The sequence below is a fragment of the Staurois parvus genome, unplaced genomic scaffold (assembly GCF_062004578.1).
Source record: "Staurois parvus isolate SC_StPar_1 unplaced genomic scaffold, SC_StPar_1.0 ptg000538l, whole genome shotgun sequence".
Classification (NCBI taxonomy): Eukaryota; Metazoa; Chordata; class Amphibia; order Anura; family Ranidae; genus Staurois; species Staurois parvus.
In genome coordinates, this window is record NW_028318334.1 from 6,316,911 (window position 1) to 6,339,571 (window position 22,661).

Sequence of the window (22,661 nt, forward strand, 5' to 3'; positions counted from 1 at the left end):
GAGGTGGGCAGGGGTGGAGAAGAGGAACAATGATCAAACATGGATATGGGATAAGGGGTGGAGACAAGGGATGATACTCTGAAGTATGTAGGGGTAGAGACAAGGAACGCTACTCAGAAGTGGATATGGGGGTGGAGACAAGGGATGATGCTCAGAGGTGGATATGGGGGAGGAGACAAGAGATAATGCTCAGAGGTGGGTAGAGGGGGAGACAAGGAATGATGCTCAGAAGTGGATAGAGGGGTAGAGACAAGGGATGATGCTCAGAAGTGGATAAAGGGGTAGAGACAAGGGATGATGCTCAGAAGTGGATAGAGGGGTAGAGACAAGGGATGATGCTCAGAAGTGGATAGAGGGGTAGAGACAAGGGATGATGCTCAGAAGTGGATAGAGGGGTAGAGACAAGGGATGATGCTCAGAAGTGGATAGAGGGGGAGACAAGGAATGATGCTCAGAAGTGGATAGAGTGGTAGAGACAGGGGATGATGCTCAGAAGTGGATAGAGGGGTAGAGAAGGGGGATGATGCTCAGAGGGTGGATAGCGGTGGAGACAAGGAATGATGCTCAGAAGTGGATAGAGTGGTAGAGACAAGGGATGATGCTCAGAGGTGGGTAGGGGGTGGAGACAAGGAATGATGCTCAGAAGTGGATAGAGGGGTGGAGATAAGGAATGATGCTCAGAAGTGGATAGAGTGGTAGAGACAAGGGATGATGCTCAGAGGTGGATAGAGGGGTAGAGACAAAGGATGATGCTCAGAGGTGGATAGAGGGGTAGAGACAAAGGATGATGCTCAGAGGTGGGTAAGGGTAGAGACAAGGAACAATGCACAGACATGGATAGGCGGTGACAACAAGGGATGATGCTCAGAGGTTGGTAGTGGGAGGAGACAAGAGGTGGCTCGAAGGGGGACCTGCACCTATTCTCCTAGAAAAAAAGCCCTGCACTCAAACGTAATGTAGAGGAAAGGTAAAGGGCTGATGAGTGTAGGTATGCTTCATTGTGAAATTCACTGCATAACTCTGGAGGAGAGGCCAGTCACATGAGTTTGGTAGGTCATGAGAATGATTTGGTTTGTTCTTTCTTGATTTTTTTTATTCATTCATTGGCATAAGTGGCACTCCACTTGATTCAGAGTCCCAAAGCATGCACTGGGCATTGCTCACTTGTAAAGCACAATGCTGTGCTTGATAAATGTGTATTTTCTTTTATTTTAGAACAATGGCATGACCATGGTAAAGCCATATAACTACTTCATAAATGGAGCCCAAGTGGTTCTCTGTATAGGCCTAGTGATCCTCTTTCACCAGATCCTGATTTTACAAGAATACAGTGCTTTTTTCTTACCATAGAGCTCAATTCTTCTTGGATCTCAAAACTTTTATGAAATAACATACGTTTCTGAATTAATCAAATGGAAAGTTTGGGGGCAATCTTTGTTTCCTCTTTTCCATGCTCTCCTAACTTCAGCCCAGAACAGACCACAAGCAAAGTCTTCTCGATACTCCATTCAGTGTACCCAATGTTTACATGCCTCCATGGCTAAGGTCTTCATTTAGAAGAATCAGACCTTTGTTTTGATGGAAGGAACAGACATTCCTTTTAAGTGTCATGTAACATTTTTCACCATTGTGCTATGCTAAATGAAGCCACATAACCCTGTGCTTCTTGCACCGTGTTCCTGGTTTGCAGCTTACAGCCCAGTATTCTTATAGCATTTCTGTGAGCTTGCATTTTAGTAAAGGGCCGCATTGTACACCATAGACAGGAAGCAAGCTTGTAGGAAAATGCATAGCTGGTGAGGTGTGATTCCTACCAAATGTGGTTCCTTCTTAGTGATATATGGTAAGGCAAACACACAGCAACAATTTACTACCCTTCATGGCTGCAGACTCGGATTGATGCCTTATTTGTGCTGTTAAATAGCCTGTGACAATACTGTCTTTGTTAGCAACAAGGTGCTGGAAATGTGAAGCAGGGCAAGGAATTTTTATCTAAACATTTTGTATTTAAGGAATTTCTCTTGGTTACTTACCTACAGTATATAATTCAAGACTAACTTCAAAAATTGGACAAAATCTACCCTTTCACTCCAAGGGTACCAGATTGTTTAGTAGAAGGGTGCAGTCTTGCTCCATTGGTGTGACCAGTCCTTTCTAAGGCTCTCCCAACTGCTGTTGCACTCTTGCCTACTCCATGTACAATGTAGGAATAATAGGACTGCATTGTACAGGATGGTGCCAAAGGAATGCCCACAGCCCAGAGCACCAGAGGGAGAGCACCAGAGCTGGCTGTGGTGGTGTAAACAAATTGTTACAGTCAGTACTGAGACTGGTTCATCCAGTGCCAAGGGCAAGGGTGCAGAACTACACCTTCCTCCCACGCTACTAATGCATGCAGTAGAATGGGAGTACTGTCCTGCGCCCTTTTTCTGACCATGGCTTGCATGGAGTGTACACTGCACATACTTGGCCAATTGCTTGCATTCTAGCAGCTAGAAGGTAGTGAGATTGTACACCCCTTCAGGGTTAGGGACTGATGTGAATGTACAATATATATGTAAAGCACTGAGCAAATCGATGGTGCTATATAAGTACCTGAAACAAAAAAATAAATAGTAGTGTATGCATGGCGTGTTTTTCTGGTGGGTGGATAGGGTGGATAGCTGGCATGTTGGAGCATTTTTATCTGCCTTAAGCTGGCCTTAGATGGATTCCCCCATCAACACAGTCAGTGCTGATGGGGGAATCCCTCCTGCAGAACCATTGTGTTCTCCCAGCAGGTGGGAGGGGTGAAGGAAGAACACAGTAATAATGTTAGCAGCTATAATAGCCGCTAGCAATAATCGCATGTAAAATCCGACATCAGTAGATCAACTTGTGTACATTCAGCCTGTCCATACATGATTAGAATCTTGGCCGGTTCAGCAGGGACCGGCCGAGATTCAAACTGTCTGTGGCTGGCTTTAGACGTAATGAGCATTTAATCCTTGCATTTTAGGAGTTGGGGAGCATACAGTATTTTGTCTAATTCTTGGAGTTGTACTGTAATGTTATAACCAGAAGATTTGCTCAGGATCTGCAGAGGAATACTGACATTGGGACAAGGGGAGTGAAAAGGACTGGCCAGCAAGGGTTAAAGTGCGGTGCTGGACTAGTGGTCCTTGTAAGCGGAACCAGATTCAACGAGGTACCTAGATGGGGGGACTCAGGTGAGTACACCTGACTTCACCAGGTATGGAATGACAGGATGAGTTGGCAGGGTTTGATGAAGGGATGGAAACTGGTTTGGGCTTCACAACCTTCTTTTTTAGTTTTGGATAGAGTAAAATGGTTAGGAAGTGAAAGAAAATCTATCCCATAAGGAGAATGCCATCCTAATGATTTTTGAATGAACATTCTTACGAACATTAGTACAAAAATTCATAGCATGTTTGACAAATTGACGAATGTCGTTTGAAATAATAATTATTTTATCGCTTTTTTTAACCACTTGAAGACCAGGCCTATTCTGACACTTTTCTCCTACATTTATTTTTATTTATTACAGGTACTTATATAGTGCTGTCAATTTACACAATGTTTTATATATATATTTTTCATTCACATCAGTCCCTAACCCTCAAGGAGTGTATAATCTAAGGTCCCTAACTTACATTCATACATATACATACTAGGGCCAAGTTAGACAGGTGCCAATTAACCTACCAGCATGTCTTTGGAGTGTGGGAGGAAACAAGAATACCCAGAGAAAACCCACACAGGAACAGAGAGAACATACAAACTCCTGGCAGGTGGTGCCATGGTTGAGATTTGAACCAAAAAGCCTAGTACTTCCAGGTGCAAGTGCTAACCATTTAGCCACTGTGCTGCAGACAAGGTCAAGCTTTTATTGCTGTTTGGGTCTCCGCTGCCCACTGTGAATGTACAATATATATACAGGCATACGGTTTACGAATGAAAAGCCATTGAAAATAATGTCTCAGTTTACACATTTTTTTTGCAATACGAACGGATTAATTGGTTTTCAGTGCATTTACTAATTAATTTTTAATCATGTCCCTGTACAGCACTATGCCTTTAAAGTACACTTTATAAAGAGTTTTGAACAAATAAGACCTTTGACCTTTTTTGACCTCTGGAATGGATTAATTGGTTTTCAATGCATTTATGAATTATTTTTTAATTATGTCCCTGTACAGTATTTATGCCTTTAAAGAGCACTTTCTAAAGAGTTTTGAACAGATAAAATACTTTTTTTTTTTACTTTTTTCTGACCTCTGGAACAAATTAATTGGTTTTCAATACATTCCTATGGGAAACCGCATTTCGGTTTACGAATTTTTCATAGTACAAAAAGTCCTGCAGGACGCATTAAATTCATAAACTGAGGTACGCCTGTATATGTAAAGTGCTGTGTAGATTGATGGCGCTATATAAGTACCTGAAATAAATAAATAAAATCTAAAAAAAAAAAAAGTTGGCTGTGCATATACTTGAGATTTTGTTCTGCAAATCCTTTTGGAGCTGTTATGGACCCCACGTGAAGCTCATAAATGTAACATCTTGTCTACCTCTTATCTAGAACCTGGCACACTGAAAAAGTTGTCTTTTAACAAGCTGGATTTTGGTTTTTCACACAAATTCCCATGAAACCATGTCTCTCTTTGGTGTCAATGCTTGCAATTTGTGTACACAAAGCCCTTTTCATCCACCACTGCTAGTGCAAGATTCCATCTGAACAGAGGTCTGTCAACATTAGGGCATCAAGTTGTTCCAAGTGATGCTTCTCCTCTGATCTTCTGGATGTCAGTGCAGGGAATTCATCACATAAAGAATGTATTCTCAGACTTTGGACTATGTTCGTCCACACCACCTGCTATTTATTAATATTATCATTTCTAAGGAAAAGATCAGCCTAGTAGCTATGTGTCTGTATGAAGCTTGACCAGTATTTCTAGTAAGTGAATATGATAAATTATATTTCCTCTCTGGGAGTTATCGCTGGATGTCAAATATGGCTGCCATAGCCTAAGAATAAGTCAAATGAGATGATTGAAAGCAGAAACAAAACCTCCTGCGCTCAGAGACCCAGAACAGAAATCAGCGGGTTGTATGAAAGTTCATCCAGTGGCAGATCAAAGGTTGTAAGCTCTAACTCAAGGCTGGGGAAGCACAATGACAGCTGTAACAAAGGACAAAAACAAAAGCGCCCCAACCTTACGCATTACCTCAGTGAGTAAAGAGTAAATTTATTAAGTTAGGATGTATACTCACAAAAGTAGCAATATAAAACGCATATAAAATCCAACATCAGCAGATATGTGAGGGCCCCATCTAGTGGGGAGACTCTCAGGATGAAGCTGACGTGTTTCGAAGGGTGATCCCTTCTTCCTCAGAGCTCTGAGGAAGAAGGGATCACCCTTCGAAACACGTGTGCTTTTGTTTTTGTTGTTTGTTACAAATGAGATGATATCAGTAACCACAAATTCAAAGAGAATCAAGAGACAGAATGGTTTTGCAAGTTTGCCTGCTACATAGTAAAAATGTTCAACTAATTGTCATCATTTCTTCTGCAAACAATATAAAGATCCAAGCCTATATCATTTTTGGTAAACTATAGTTTACTGAAGGTGAATTGGTGACAGTGCACACAACTCTAAATCTGAGGTCAAGGTACACCCTGAAACATAGGGGGAAACATAAAAAATTGCAAAGCTAGTGTGAATAGGGGTAAAAATGAATGTTCTAATTTCTCTCCAGGTCGAATGTTTTCATTCATACAGTGAATCAGTAAAATATTGTGGCATTATGGCCACTTGATGGAGCTACTTATTTGCTATGATCAACAGCTCCATCTAGTTTTCATAGAGTGAACTGGCCATAATGTGTTATTTTCCCGATTCATCTATGAAAACATTTGACCTGGAGAAAAAAATTGCCTAATATTTGTCCTTGCCCTAATTCGCACAGAACAGATGTACATGCAGTTTTACAGGGTGAATAGCTCAGCAATTTGTTTTAATAAATACACTCCATAGTGTTTCTAAGGACTCAAGCTATTTTATTTGCATTCATTTATACTTTATTGTACCTTAAACTATTTTATGTGCATTTTATGTATGTATCCTTTTATTATGTATCCTTTTAAAAGCCACAAAATCGTCTGAAAAATAAGTGCAAATACAGTACACAAGACTGAAAAGTGCATGTCCCTTTAAATGTGAACAACAAAATCCATATGAGACGTTTTAAAATCTTGAATCTTATGGATATATTGTGCCAACATCAGCTTCATACCGGTGTCCACTTCAGTGTAACACACCACCAAACGTGCCCAAGCTCCTTACCGAATGAATGAGATCTCCAAATTTATAAAAGATTAGCAGCACATAGGAAATGAAAACACCCAACAGGTACTCTGCAACAATCATCCAGCATCATCAAAGATCCAGACATCATCAGGGAAAGAGAGCCTATAGAGCAGGGTGTCAAACTCAATTTCATTGTGGGCCACATCAACATTATGGTTGCCCTCAAAGGGCCAGTTTTATCTGTAAAACTAGATTTCCAGTGCATTCCTACCCCTTACATAGTGCACCCCCTTTGCCTTATGCTGCTGCCAGGAAGAAGCTGGGGGTGGAGATGGGAAGCAGAAAATTCAGGGTATAGAGGAGGACCAGAGGTCTGGAGTCAACTTCCAGAGACTGCAGAAATCTGAGAACAGGAGAGACGAGGAGGTGCCACAGAGAGGCACAGGAACTGTAGGAGGAGTATTGTCCTCCTCCCTGATGCCAACTGCTAAGACGAGGTGGGGGTGCTGCAGCTGCAGGAGAGATGAAATGCCCAGCAGACCTCGTGTTTGGCACATGTGCTATAGAGAGCCATTATTATTATATATGTTTATATTAATAATATTATTTATATTTTTTCTGGGAATGAGATCCTTGAACAGAGCTGGATTCGCATCAAAACCATGGTAGCAGTGAACCTGGACCTCACCTCTTAGCGAAAGATGAGTTTATTGTTGTGCTGATTATCCTTTTCACTGTCCAGTAACAGGATGAGTGAGTCCAGAACAAACGGGGCTCAAATGATGGACGTCAGCCTGAGAACATCTAACACCAGAAAAAAGGAGCTGGACCTCTGACCTAAATGGCATCACAGGATAGTGATTCTAGATCGCTGACTCTGATGTGTTTTACATTAACCATTTCAATACCGGGCAATTTTACACCTTCCTGCCCAGGCCATTTTTCACGTTTCAGCGCTCTCACACTTTGAATGACAATTGCGCGGTCATACAACATTGTACCCAATCATTTAATCATCACTGGGGTTTTTATTTTTTGCTAAATTAACAAAAAAAGACCGACAATTTTGAAAAAAAACACGTTTTTCTTTGTTTCTGTTATAAAAGTTTGTAAATAAATAATTGTTCTTCATAAATTTAGGCCAAGATGTATTCTGCTACATGTGGTTGGTGAAAATAACCCAAATTAGGATGTATTTTTTAGTTTGTAGGAAAGTTATAGAGTTCACAAACTATGGTATAGATCTGAAAATTGATCAATCCTGAAGTACTGACAGCCAATCTAATTTCTTGAGGTCCAAGAATGTCAGAACAATACAGATATCCCCCAAATGACCCCTTTTTGCAGAGTAGACAGTCGGACGTACTTCATAAGAGGCATGGCGCGTTTTTTGAAGTTGTATTTTTTTTGTCATAATCTTTCGGAAAATTAAAAAAATTAAAAAAATTATTTTCACTATTTTTTTTTTACATACTGTCACCAGTGCAGTACAGCGTCATCATATAACTGGCATGGCGGTGAACAGGGACACTGACTGGTGACAGTATGAAAAAAAAAATATTTTTTTTTTATTTTTTTATTATTTTTAATTTTTTATTACTTTTTTTTTATTTTTTTTAAGATTTTTTTTCATATTTTACTATGACCAAAGTAATCAGTATTTTTTTTTTTTTTTTTACACAATTTGCTTATAGCAAAGAATTACTTTGCTATAAGCAAGCATTTGCCTGAATGACATCGATTCATTCTGTTTTTTTTTTTTTTTTTTTTTTTGTGCTTAGCTGTGATTTAGCCATAGCTAATCACATGACATGTGCATGTGACCTGCTGTGACCATTCACAGCTAGGCACTAGAATATAATGGATGGCATGAATGAAGCCATCCATTGTATACAACTGTCATGTGACCTGCTGTGATTGGTCACAGCAGGTCACATGGCACCGGCAACAGGGGCCGGTACTCAGATCTGTCATCGGCCGTGTCCGAGGTACACGGCCGGTGACAGATCGCTCCGCTGCGCGGCTCTGCAACCGTGCAAACTGCGCATGTGCGGGAGCACGCCAAATGGCGTGCACCCGGAATGGTGAAGCATATTTGCCACCGCCAAACGGCTATAGGCTGGGCGGCTAATGGTTAAGTGATTGCGAACAGGCCAAAGTTAATTTGCTCAGTAGAAATAAATGTAATAGATCCCTATGGTGATAAGAGTCATCCAGTATAACCTAGGGTGTGGTTGCCATCATCACTATTTTTCTGACGAGATTTATACCTTACATTTGGTGGGATTTTTAAGGCAACCTTAAAATATATAAATCAGACAATTTTTTAAAAGAAATTTGACATCTTATTTAACACAGCAGAACATATTTCCCCATAGAATATAACAATTCTTGAAAACATACTTGCTTGACAATATTAGTAATTATTGCATAAAAAAATGAGCGATATCTCTTAAAGCTGATATTCATCTTGCAACCTCGTTTAAGGGAATTACAAGTGCATTCAGCCTATATCCAACACGCTTTGAATACTTTAATGAGAGGGGGGGGGGGTCATTCTCCAAAAGCACAGCTAAGCATTCTCAGTTTGACTGGTATGTAAAACTTGTAACAGCTGGTTTTCCAGTCTTTGGATCAGAAATAATATGCACAGAAAGTGTAACTATTGACAATTGTTGTTGTAGAGCGGTATCCCTTCCCTGAGGAAGAATCTGCATTAAAGTATTTGAAGCACGTTGGATATAAGCAGAATGCACTTGTAGTTCCCTAAAATTAGGTTGCAAGATGAATATCAGCTTCAAGAGATATCGCTAATTTTTCTATGCAATAATTACTAATATTGTCAAGCAAGTATGCTTTCAAGAATTGTTATATTCTATGGGGAAATATGTACTGATGTGTTAAATAAAATGTCAAATTTCTTTGAAAAATTTGTCTGCTTTATATATTTTAAGGTTGCCTTAAAAATCCCACCTAATGTAAGGTATAAATCTCTGTCAGATCCCTATGGTAGTAGTTAGTCCATGTGCACAGTTGAATATTTCTGTATATAAGGACTGCATAGTCTGATGTTGGGTATCTGCATTAGCATCTGAATTTTAACCAAAATATGATACTGCTAAACTGCTTTAAAGTTTTTTTTTTTACATAAAATAATATTGCTTGTCATCTCAATGGAAGCAAAATATGTGATGTACTATTCACCTTGCTTTAAATAAACGTATTGAGCTGGAAATGTGTTCTTTATTTCCTTTTGTGGGACACACTGGGCTCATTTTGCAGTGTTTAGTCTTGGTATTAACTTAACCTTAGCGCAGTTCATTCACATGAGACATACTATTGAGAACCATGTGCACACACGTGAATTGTCATGGCAAGAAGGAGACCGTATTTGGTTTGGTGGAACAGAAATACAGGAAATGCTGTGTTCAGTGTTGCAAACAACCATTTATTTCTTTGTTTCTATGCTTGCATTCCCAATTTCAAAGAGAAACCTTCATCAAAGAAAAATTAGTTTAAGAAGATAATCACAGGTGTGAACGTATGATACCAGTTTGTGTTTGTAGTAGCAACATTATGCCAGTTTATTGAACAGGATGGATACAGAATTCCTTAAAAATTGATATACCATATATTGGTAGCATCCTGCCTCTGTTAAGCTAAATTTCGTTTTTGGCTTCACTGTAGTCAGAGGAGCAAGGATCTGCCTTTTATTTATGGTTCGTTTACATTTGTTTTTGGGATGAAAATTTCATTTTTGGAGATTCGGACGCATCCGAATTTCCAAATAGACATAGAAATAAATGGCAATCAATCTGAAAAAAGTCAGAACCAAAAAATGAATGCATTTGTTCATTCGTTTCATTTGGGTAATGTAATTTTCAATTTCTTTCAATAATAATCCAAATTCATTGTGAATAGCTGTGGTTGTTAAGGACCAGGCAGCTACCTTGTCCTTAACAACCATGACGGATCTGCTGTGCTGATTCCCCACAGTCAGCAGAATGTAAACAAAACAACTCCCAGTTAAAAAATCAAGCAAAACAGCATAGGGTCCCCCCCCCCCAATCCATACCAGACCTTTATTCGAGCATGCAGCCCTGCAGGCCAGGAAAGAGGGGCAGCAGAGAGCACCCCCCCTCCTGAACCATACCAGGCCACATGCCCTCAACATGGGGGGGTGCCTTGGGGGAGGGAGGCTCCCTTCCAAAGCACCTTGTCTACATGTTTATGGGGATAAGGGCCTCTTCCCCACAACCATGAGAGATGGTTGTCGGGGTCTGCCGGTGAGGTGCTTATCGGAATCTGGAAACCCCTTTAACAAGGGGGCCCCCAGATCCTGCCCCCCCTTGTGATGTCGTCGGGTGACCCCCATATCTACTTGTCAAATGGCAAGTGGCGTGTCCTATGGAAAGACACTTGCCCAATCACACATAGACATGGGGCGGGGTCATCCAGTGATGTCACTGGGTGACCCCGCCCTTATGTACACCTGTCATTCGGTGTGTTTCCCTGTACAAGACACGTCATGTTCGGCAGGCAGCTGTTTTTTATTTTTTTCGTGTGGGTAAGACCTAAGGGTCTTGTATGGAATTTGGGGATGACCCCACGCCATTTTCTTTTTAAATGGTGTGGGGTTCCCCTCAAAATCTATACTGGACAAAGGGCCTTCAAAGTGTTCTTTCCTCTTCAGAGAGGGTTCCAGTTCTCCTGGGGCTGCTGCCCTTGGGAGGCAGCTAGTGTGAGATGTGTGAAAAGATTTGCAGTTTGGGCCTCAGTAGTTGCTGGGCTGAGGACCTAAATAAGATTTAGTGGTAGCCAATGTAGAAGTGCATATGTGCAGAGACAGTCAATGAAGAAATCCACGTGTGCTGGTGGTCAGTAGAGAAGAGCACAGGTGTAGTGGTGGTCAAGGGAGAAATGCACTGGTGAGGTGTTGGTCAGTAGAAAAGTGAACAGGTGTAGTGATGGTCAATGGAGAAATGCACAGGTGTGGTGGTGGTCAGTAGACAAGTGCACAGGTGCAGTGGTGGTCAATGGAGAAATGCACAGGTGGGGTGGTGGTCACTAGAGAAGTGCACAGGTGTAGTGGTGGTCAATAGAGAAATGCACAGGTATGGTTGTGGTCGGTAGAGAAGTGCACAGGTGTAGTGGAGGTAAATGGAGAAATGCACAGGTGCAGTGGTGGTCAGTAGAGAAGTGCACAGGTGTAGTGGTGGTCAACTGGTGAATGCACAGGTGCGGTGGTGGTTGGTTGAGAAGAGCACAGGTGTAGAGGTAGTCAATCGAGAAATGCACAGGTGTGATGGTGGTCAGTAGAGATGTGCAAAAGTGTAGTGGTGGTCAATGGAGAAATGCACAGGTGGGGTGGTGGTCAGTAGAGAAGTGCACAGGTGTAGTGGTGGTCAATGGAGAAGTGCAAAGGTGTGGTGGTGGTCAGCAGAGAAGTGCACAGATGTAGTGGTCAATGGATAAGTACATAGGTGAAATGGCGGTCAGTGCACAAGTGCACAGGTACAGTGGTGATCACTGAGATGCAAGGGTACCTTGGCAGTCATTGACCATATGCTAAAGCCATTGGACCAGCATGGAAGCCAGGGAGCTCTTATTTTCAAGAGACCAGCAATGACAGCCTCCTTATGTAACCATTACAGGTTTTCTTTAATCAAGAGACATTTTCCAATGTTATTCCTAGCTAATGATGTGCTGATGGTCAGTAGCAGACAGATTGTCTCCAGATTGCATTAAAATTGTTTGGATCATTCATCGATCTGTCTTCATATATGGGTTCCTTAGATTTCACAGCCTTTGTAAATCTATGAAACGTGTGTTCTGGCTTAGGTGTAGATCACATTTCAGGCAGGAGCCAAATTCTGAAATAACCATGTCAGAGAAAACACTGTCAGTGATTTCTGCTTGAATCAGACAGGGGAATTCTGTCTAAATACACAGAAGCCTCTTTGTTGATCGATGAAAATGAGTTGCCAAGTATATATGGATATATGTATATATACCAGTAGGACATACATTTGCTGGACCCGGGCCATTCAAAATGAAAAGCTAACTTTGCAGATTTTATCTGAAAACTGGACGAAAGTCAAAACACCATTCAATGTGATTAAGTCAGCAAGATAAAATCATATATTGAATAATCTTTATATTTTTTAGGATTTAAAAGAAAAACAGATTCAGTTTTCATGGTTTTAGAGATCCTTATTTATAATTGTTTGCATTTATTTGTGGAAACTTTTTTTTTTTGCTTGTTCAGCCAAAAAAAATTTGAATGGGATCTAAAAACAGCAAAAGAAGTAGGCCAGCTAAATCCTTTCCACGTTATCATAGCTTTGACTGACAGCTTTGAGTTATTCAGATTTTATCAGATGCAAAAATCCACTGAAAGAAAAATATTCATAAACATTTCCCATGTCATGTGTTTTGAGGGCAGGTTCAAACAACAACATGCGCATTCCTGCACAGGCATTTTTGTGCATTCCCGTGCAATGCATTTTTGACAGCCCATTTATTTCAATGGGCTGCCAAACCCACAATAATTTTCAAAAGGCATGGCAGGCATGATGTTTAAAATTGCACTGCACCAAACCGCATGGTACTGTGGTAACAATCATTTTGGTGGCCACAATTCACTTGTATTTGCTATATGTATTGGGGTGCCATTAACACCTGTGCACATCTCCATATGCATTTCTTGCACTGCAATTGGCCCTTAGAAATGCTGCCTGTAAGTGAGCTCCTAACATGAGCTGATTTCACTGTCAGAAGAAATATCAGGCAGATGTAACAGGAGGATGTGATGGTCAAATGTTATAGGAGAATGCTTGGGAGGTTTTCTATAGTCCAGCTGGGGAGACAAGATTCACAAAACTATTTGGGATTTCAGTGCAGCAATGGCAGCATTGTTGGCCCACTACCAGAAGTCAGGAGCTGGCTGCAACAGTAGTTGCAGCATTTTTTTTCCAATTGGGCCCTCTGCCAGAATGAAAAAAACAAAAATGCAACTGCAGCTGCAATACTGAACTCCTTTCTGGTGCTGCCCCCTGTAGTACCACTTCTCTGCCACAGGATAACCTCAGGCCTCTTAGCAAAAGAATGCTTGATGTAAATCATCAAAGAAAACTCTGGACATTATCCCCAAGGAGGTCTCACCACAGCCACATCAAGTCAGCAACACTCTCTGCATTATAAAAAAATTTCCAGAAAAGGGGACCTCATGTGCCACATGAACTTCCAAGAACCTCTGGAAGGAAAGGGTATCAGAAAAACTCCTTTGTCTTTTTTAGTCTCCAGTGATGAGTAGAGATGAGCTCAGGCATCCTCCAAACTCATCTCCAACCCAAACTCCGAACTCTTGCTTGCCAGTACTCCAATAAGCTGTTTGGACTTCTGAGCTGTGGGGTGGGAAAAGACCTGGTCAGCGGTTCGTTGGAGTACAAAAAACTGCGAGTTAGGAGCTCAAGTTAGAGATATGTTCAAGCTCAATTCTACTCATCACTGGAGATTAAAAAAGATGGAGACCAGCAGGTGGCTATGTCCCCCACAGTTTGTATATTACTGAAGTGTCGATTTTGGGTAGATTAGTACTATCTATAGACAAATATAGATCATTATTAAACATGGAAAATGTTGTTCTTAATACAAATTGTAATAAAATCTAAAACCTACATGTAGATGCTATTCCAATAAATGGTAACACTGTGTTATATTGTTTTTCCCCATAGTCAATCAATATAACGATATCTACACCTTGAAAGATGAAGCTGCTGTATATCTCCACACTACTTCTCGTCCTCATAACTCAACTGAAGGCAAGACCACAAACTGAATGTAAGTATTTGAACTTCCAAGATTTCAAAAACATCACTGGTTATATAGAAATGTACAAAGCAGTACAAAATACTGTATAAATGTATATACAGTGTATATATATATATATTCATTATAAATTTGTTAAATTACATAGCCAGGTTTGAAAAAGTCCATCTAGTTCAACCAATATAAAAAAAAAAAAAATAGAAAACCCCCATATACAGAACCCTATACCCACAGTTGATCCAAAGGAAGGCTGAAAACCTTAATAAAGCATGATTTAATATTGTCTCGCTGGGGAAAAAAATTTGAATTCTAGATCATCGTTTCATTTCAGATGGAATAAGGAAAGGGTTAGAATCTCTATTTATTGCTGGTTGTGCCTCACAGGATAACGATTACCCCTTACTCTCGCTATTCACACTTTGCTAGGTTATTCCGCTCCACTGCCTTTATTTTTATAGCCCATTTATAAAATGCATGCTACAGTTTGATTGGAGAAGAGGCCTGTCTCATGACTATGACATCAATAGCACCCCCAATCAATAGCACCCTGCTGGCCTCAGGGTTCCAAAACAGACAGAAATACAAATCTTTCTGCAGCTAAAACCATTCAACTATATATGACAATAAAATAACAAAGTCAGCACTCAGTGATAATAATTAGCTTCTAGCAAAAAGTGTATACACAAAAACACCAAAATGATACAATTATAACAGTTTGCAGCTCTTATGAAATATATATAAATACAAAAATAGATGAAAATAAACCACAACACACATGACAATTAAGTGAATCAAAAGGAGTGAACAGTCTAAATATTATCACAGTAATTCAAGGACAATCTTCTCCTCTGTAATTTATCTTCATATGTTGACATTAGTGATGTTTGACCTCCACCTTAGTTTAAATGCACACTCACCAGATCCAATTGCTGTCTAAATAAATAGAACAGCAATGCAGTTTTATAGACAATGAAGCTCTTCTCCAAAAAAAAATACTCCAGGTGAACCAATAGCTCTTTAAAACACTCTATGTTCAGCTGCCAGACTCAGCAAGAGAATGGCTGCAGGACCTCTGGCATATCACAAGGCAATCTTTCTCTACAGCCGTTTCACGCAAACACGCATCATCAGGAGCGAAGACAAAAAAGTGCAATTCTCTCATCTAAAATAGTCCATGTGCAATCTGTGTAACTTGCATTCAGGTGTCAGTTACTGGATCGGCACCATCTTAATGACGTCACCTCTGGGTGATGTGGAATGCATCAAGAACAACTTCCGGTTTGGGCGCCATCTTAATAGCGTCATATCCCGCCCGGAGCCATATTAACCACCTCCCGCCCGCCATATAGTAATATGACGGACGCAAAGTGGTTCTCTTGTTCTGGGAGGACATCATATGACATCCTCCCATTCTAACCGCGCATGTGCAGCTCCCAGGGCACGGCGATCGGCGGTGCGCTGTGTCCCTAGGACACAGCGGATCACCGATCCACGGAAAGAGCCAAAGATGTCGGCTCGGTCATGTGATCAGCTGTGTCCAATCACAGCTGATCACATGTAAACAGGGAGATGCCGGTTATCTGCATTTCTCTCCCCACGAGCTGTCACGCTCGTGAGGAGAGCCGGTAATCAGCATTCCTTGGAGGGGACATGTACACAGATCATCAGAGCACTGGTGATCAGTGTGCCCTGATGATCTGTGTAGCCCGAGCAGCGCCACCTGTCAGTGCTCATCCATGCCATCTGCCAGTGCCCATCAGTGCCACATCAGTGCCACATTTCAGTGCCCATCAATGCCACATCAATGCCACATATCAGTGCCCATCTGAGCTGGCTTTCAGTGTCACCCATCAGTGCCAGTCAGTGCCACCTATCAATGCCAGTCAGTGCCACCTATCAGTGCCAGTCAGTGCCGCCTATCATTGCCACCTATCAGTGCTGCCTATCAGTGCCAAATATGAGTGCTGCCTAGTAGTTCTTCCCACATATTGTTTGTGGCAAGGACATTCTAACAGATAAACAACATACCTGGTTTCACAAGAAATTAATTTATCTAACTGGTATTGTTTGTGAGTGATGGATGAGGAGAAATTAAAAAAAAAATTTCTTCCTCTTACCATCCAGTTTACATATGACACACTTATTGCAAGGATAAAAACCTAATAATTCTTTACAAAATTAAAAATTTTTGAGAGGGTTAATGATGTTAGGAGCTAGACGATCTCGGAGATTCAGCACCCTCCTGAAAACAATTTCTGGTCTGGCTGGTAACACTTTATTTAAAACAGGATCTGCTTGTAATAAACTCCATCTTTTTTGCATGACTTTTCTAATTGTGAGTATTGGCTTGAAAAATTGGTGATCAAAGGACACAAAGGTTTAATAGCACCTCTATTTCTGGTATTAGGGACCAATAATGAACCTCTATCAATATCAGCAACTTCCTTAATGGTCTGATTTAGGGTATCTGGATTATAACCCTTCTCTAGAAACCTCTCCTTCAATATTAACTTGTTGCCGACTGCAGATAGCCGAATGACGGCTTCACTGCGGCCGGCCAGTTCTGAGTGGACGTCATATGACATCCCCCCAGAACGCGCTCTCCTGCGTGCCCCAGGGGGCGCGCACCCGGCGATCTCCATGATCGCTGTGTCCTACGGACACAGCTGATCACGTGATGTGGTAAAAGGCCAATCACAGCAGCCTTTTACCACCTGATCAGCGGTGTCCAATGACACGCTGATCAGAGGGAAATGCAAGTGCCGGTTCTCGGCTGCACTTTCCTCACGCTGTCAGATCGTGAGGAAAGTACTGCCGAGAACCGGCAGTTGTCAGAGCGGGGATCGGCACCGATCATCAGGGCACTGATGATCAGTGCCCTGATGATCGGTGCCCAGCAGTGCCACCCGCAAGTTCCGCCCACCTGTGCCCTGCAGTGCGCCCACTAGATCCGCCCACCTGTGCCCAGCAGATCACCCACCTGTGCCCAGCAGTGCACCCACCTGTGCCCAGCAGTGCACCCACCTGTGCCACTCTGCAATTTCACACACCTGTGCCCAGAAGTGCCACCTACCTGTGCCCAGCAGTGCCACCCACCTGTGCCCACCCACCTGTGCCCACCAGTGCCACCCACCTGTGCCCACCCACCAGTGCTGCCCACCAGTGCCACCCACCAGTGCAGCCCAGCAGTGCTGCCAGTCAGTGCCACCAGTCAGTGCCCAGGGGTTGTGCCAGTCAGTGCCGCCAGTCAGTGCCCAGCAGTGATGCCAGTCAGTGCCGTCTATCAGTACCCATCATCAGTGTCACCTATCAGTGCCGCCTATCAGTGCTGCATATTAGTGCCGCCTATCTGTGACACCTCATTAGTGCTGTCTATCAGTGCCGCCTATCCGTGCCACCTCATTAGTACTGCCTATCAGTGCCCTTTAGTGCTGCCTATCAGTGCCCATCAGTGCCGCCTATCAGTGCCCATCAGTGCTGCCTCATTAACGCACATCAGCGAAGGAGAAAAATTACCTGTTTGAAAAATTTTATAATAGAAACAAAGAAACTTTTTTTTTTTTTTTTAATTTTTGGCAATTTTTTATTTATAGCGCAAAAAGTAAAGTGCCCAGTGGCGATTAAATACCACCAAAAGAAAGCTCTATTTGTGAGAAAAAAATGATCAAAATTTCATATGGGTACAATGTTGCATGACCGCGCAATTGTCAATCAAAGTGCGGCAGCGCTGAAAGCTGAAAATTGGCCTGGTAAATAAGGGGGTATAAGTGCCTGGTAGGCAAGTGGTTAAGGACTGTTGTATAAAATCATCATAATTTATGCAATTATGTCTCATTCTCAAAAACTATCCTTTTGGGACATTTTTGAGCCATGACAGATGGTGACAGCTATTTAGGGAGATATAGCTATTCCTGTCTGAACTTTTAAAAAAAGATTTAGTGTATATTTCACCACTGACTATCTTCAAATTAAGATCCAAAAAATTAACTTCTGATTTACTATAAGTATATGTAAAGTCTATATTATGATTATTATCGTTCAGATAGGACTTATATTCCTTTAGAGATATTTCACCACCTCTCCATAAAATTAAAATATCATCTATATATCTCTTAAACAAGAGTAGATTTTCATGCATGTTGGTATAAATGGCATCTAATTCCCACCTGGACATAAAAAGATTAGCCAAACTAGGAGCGAACTTAGCGCCCTTAGCTACACCTTTATTTTGTAAATAGAATTGTCCGTTCAATCAGCAAAAATTGTGTGACATGGCAAAGTCTAATAAATTCAGAATGAAATCCATTTGTAAAGAGGGTAGTTCACTTTTTAATTAAAAATTATTGAGCAGCCGCCTTGCCATCCTCATTCAACTATATATGTATTTCATCTGTGTTTTTGTTTGTCTCCAGTTCAGTTTTAGTCCCTGGCCACATGAGCTGATAGTTTCAAATTACGTGAGAAGCTGCACCCTAATGTTTCCAATGAAAGAGGTCATAACGGTGTGATTCCAACTCCGTCAGAATCGCACCAATTTTGAAAGTACTTCATGCACAGAAACTGTTTACTTTTGACTTTGAAATGCTATACAGCCCTGTCTAGATAGGGAAGCAGGTTACGAAAAGGAGAAAGAGTTACCACTCTGACTAATTCAGCTGTGTGTACATTTCAGCTTGAACTACTGAGCTCTGTAAGCAACCATTATGTTTGTCAACACAGCAGTTAAGAATAGACAGGTAAACATGCAATGAAGAACTATTTTTGGAAATAAAAATACAAGATATTATATATATAAAATACATAAGGTTAAACAAAAAGAAACATTCACAACATTATATCTTAATGATGGACATTAAGATATAATGTAGACATATTCATATTCAGCAAAATACTTTAAGGGGTCTAGTTATACTTTTTTTCCACTCAGGATTGCAGTTGAATCCAATTAGAGAATTGTGTGAAAGTTGTGCGAATCCTGGGTGAAAATATACATACATAGACCCCCTAAGTGGCATTAAAGATGGACAATATTGAAATTTTAGTGTGTTTGAAGATTGGACAAATGGTAATACTGTGCAGTGATCTGTGAAAAACAGGCTAAATCAACTTTCTGCAGTTTAGGTTGGATTAATTAACGCTAATTTAAGATTTAGTATGGATTGCTGAACACAATTGTTATTAAATTAATCAAACAGTTATTTTTTCTCAAATTTTCCCTGATACACAATTTCCATTGAAATAAAGCCCCATGAAATGAAATCTTACTCCATACATTGTAAGGCTCAATTTTATGAGGACACATCAAAAGAGAAAGAGCTTGGTGATAGCATTTGTTTTGCTCTCCTAATACATTTTATAATGTAGCCTATAAAGTGTTGGAAATTAGTCAAGATGGTTCCTTGCAGAATATTACAACTTTGGTGAAGGTTTTAACTCTGTACCTGGTCAGAGCAGGAAAGGAATATGTTTTGATTACCACTTCTTAATAGGATCAAACACATTTTTGGAAAAAAATCCAAAATGTAACACATAAGCTGGCGATAGACTGTTACTTTTTCGTTCAGCCAGCGGACAACAGATTCCTCCATTCACACCAAAAAAGGTGAATGGAGGAATTCTCCCCACTGAGACATTGTATTCTGATAGCTTTATTTGGTGCTTTCAGGTTCTTTAGACTTTGTTTAGGTTTCTGGTGCTTTAGAGTACAACTCCATCAAGAAAATGTGAAGGTGAATGAGAAAAAAAGTAATAGATTTCTCCATCCACACAAACAAAATGAATGGAGGAATCCTCCTTGCTGAGACGTATTCTGACAGCTTTAGTTGGTGTTGTGTACCTCTTTAGAGTTTCTTTAGGCTCTTTAGATTTCTGGTGCTTAAGAGCAAGGATCTCCAAACTTTCTAAGCAAAGGGCCAGTTTACTGTTCTTCATGTTTTAGGGGGACCGGACTGTGGCCAGTGAGAGTAGAAAATGCCCCGACATCAATGCCTCATCATTGGTTTTAATGGGAAGATAGTGCCCCTTTGTTACCATCAATGGAGCACTATTCTTCTCCTTGATATTGTTATTAGGGGGTATTGGTGCTGCATCATTGGTGTCAGTTGGAGGAAAAGTGCCCCAAGTGCCAGATAAAGGCAGGCGAAGCGCCACATCTGGCCCTCAGGCCACAGTTTGGAGACAACTGCTTTAGAGTGAAACCCCACCAAGAAAAAGTATAGGTGCCAGTTTGATAATCTTTCCAATTTTTAAATGCATAATTACCCCAGCTCTTACTATGTGACCTGGCGTCCTGCATGTCACCTCCCTGGTGGATGGAAGTATTGTTAGGGTATAAATAAATGTTTGGCCACCCACCAGTCATTTTCAGAAAGACACCTGTCCATCTATGACTAGCCTAAGTTAGTGGCCATTGAGGTAGATCATATGGAGGCTGCAATGCCTTTGAATTTGTTAAAGTTGCTTTGTGCCATGTCAAGTAAGGAATGTGTGTAAAGGAAAACTGACTTTTGCTCTATTATTATTTAAGGTATATGTACAGCCAAACTGTCTTAAATTGAGTAGGGAAAGATTTGCACCCATATCAAAGTTTAGATTGCTGTCTATGTCTCCTCCAGGGAAATTCTCCAAACTTTTAGAGGTGTTATCAGAATAAGGGGTGAGGGCAAATCTTCCAGTGGGGAATCCTGTTCTGGTGACAACTGTCTACGGGGAAAATTTCTCCACCTCAAGTAGAGATTTCCTCTCATTTCCTGGTGCAACTTTGGGACAAGAAGTGATGTGAAATTTCCCCAACTTGCAACCCAGGTACAACAAAATACTGACAGGAGTTTCAACCATTCTCTAATCTCAATCAGGGTTCCATGGAACCTTAGGGTTCCTCCAGAGGTTGCTAGGGGTTTCTTGAGCATTGAGCAATTTCTGCCTCCCAGATAAGTTCCCACTGACACCATTGATCTTTTTAGATATATATAAGGGGATAATTCTTCCCAATGACCACAAGTGAAAGAAGCATTCTTCCTACTGACCATCACACTAATGTATCATGAGCTGTAGATATAGTCATTTTTTGCAGGAGTTCCCCAAGCCCAGAAAGTTATTTCAGGGGTTCCTCTGTGTTGAAAAGGTTGAGAAAGGCTTACAATTAGAAGCTTAACTAAAAGTCACCATGCCCTGATCCAAAAACTACAGCTTCTTGATTTTATATTAGTTATGAAAAACCCATAATGAATGTTTAGCCCTTGGGGAGGAATTACCTTTTAATAAAAGATTTCACACAGTATTACGCTTAGAAAACCTGTCTCAAAAGTAGAAAAGAGATAGATAATAGATAGAAATAGATAAGAGAAATGAAATAGAAAGAAAGAAGTGCTTTTTTTTGTGACTGTGTGATGGAAAATTATATTAAAAAAACATCTTCAAACATCAAACTCAGAAGAGCAGATGCTAATCTGCACCTGCTATAGTTATGCCCTGTAATTTATGTAGTGCTACCCCCGAAGGAGCCGCTTATATGATGTCCCCGACAGGGGCGGACTGACAACTCATGGGGCCCCTGGGCAATAGGGGATCATGGGGCCCCTGTGTCCTTGCCCAAACTCAAAAAAGCCTATGAAAAAGGTACCAGGCACGGGCGGACTGACAACTCATGGGGCCCCCCGGCTAATAGGGAATCATGGGGCCCCTGTGCCCTTGCCCAAACTCAAAAAAGCCTATGAAAAAGGTACCAGGGGCATCTCATGGGGCCCCCTACTGACTCCGGGCCCTTGGGCAGTGCCAAATGGTCAGTCCGCCCCTGGTCCCCGATTTCCCCTTACTTCACCCCGCAGCCAGGCACAGTCAAATACACTCACAAACTTCCACCCATTGTCTTCAATGACCAGTCTAGGGGATGTTTGTTTTGGAGTTTTATTGTGGAACTGGGGATAGGGATTGGGAAATGTAGTAAGATACTCCAAAATTAGAACTATTCACACTGAGAAACTATTCACATCTAGCTGATCTCTTGGTTGAACACTGTAGAAGTCTTGGCTGACAGTAGGTAGCAGACTTCCTTGTAACATATAGCAGCAAGTAGTTTTACGAGCGAGCAAAGTACCTTTGCAGTAGTAGTATTTATAGGGCTGAGCTCCTCAGGTATAATCCAGTTAAGGCAAGCTGTGACAGCCCAATAGTAATGTAGCTGAGCAAAATCTTTTGCAGTAGCAACATGTGGACAAGCTCTTCAAATCACTAGACAGCATTCCCTTTTTCCAGACCCACGCTGACTATCAAACAACAGGGGAGGTAGCAAGCACACAGAATCCCCAAATTCCTAAATGCCAGTACTCACGAGGCCCAAGGACAGAATGGTAGCCTGCTTCCAATCATCCAAGCAAAACCCTTCAGTGATATATCAGACAGAGTTTTTGCAGACAACTCCCCTCAGTTAGCTTACTGAAGAACCAGGGTAGCTCTCTTTAACATCAGGCCCTCAAGTCAACCCACCTGAGGCCACATGGCAGCAAATGCCAGGCGAGGTAG

General features: G+C 41.3%; 1 protein-coding gene across 3 annotated transcripts in view; it reads left to right on the forward strand.

Annotated features, from left to right (window-relative positions):
• The window catches only part of MATN4 (matrilin 4), a 135,515-nt gene that overhangs the window by 36,575 nt on the left and 76,279 nt on the right, over positions 1 to 22,661 (forward strand). For all 3 annotated transcript variants that reach the window (XM_089690644.1, XM_089690645.1, XM_089690646.1), the window contains exon 2: positions 14,048 to 14,153. In XM_089690644.1, the coding sequence (XP_089546770.1) occupies positions 14,081 to 14,153 (73 nt within the window). In that variant the 5' untranslated portion in view covers positions 14,048 to 14,080. The remainder of the gene's footprint in view (positions 1 to 14,047; positions 14,154 to 22,661) is intronic.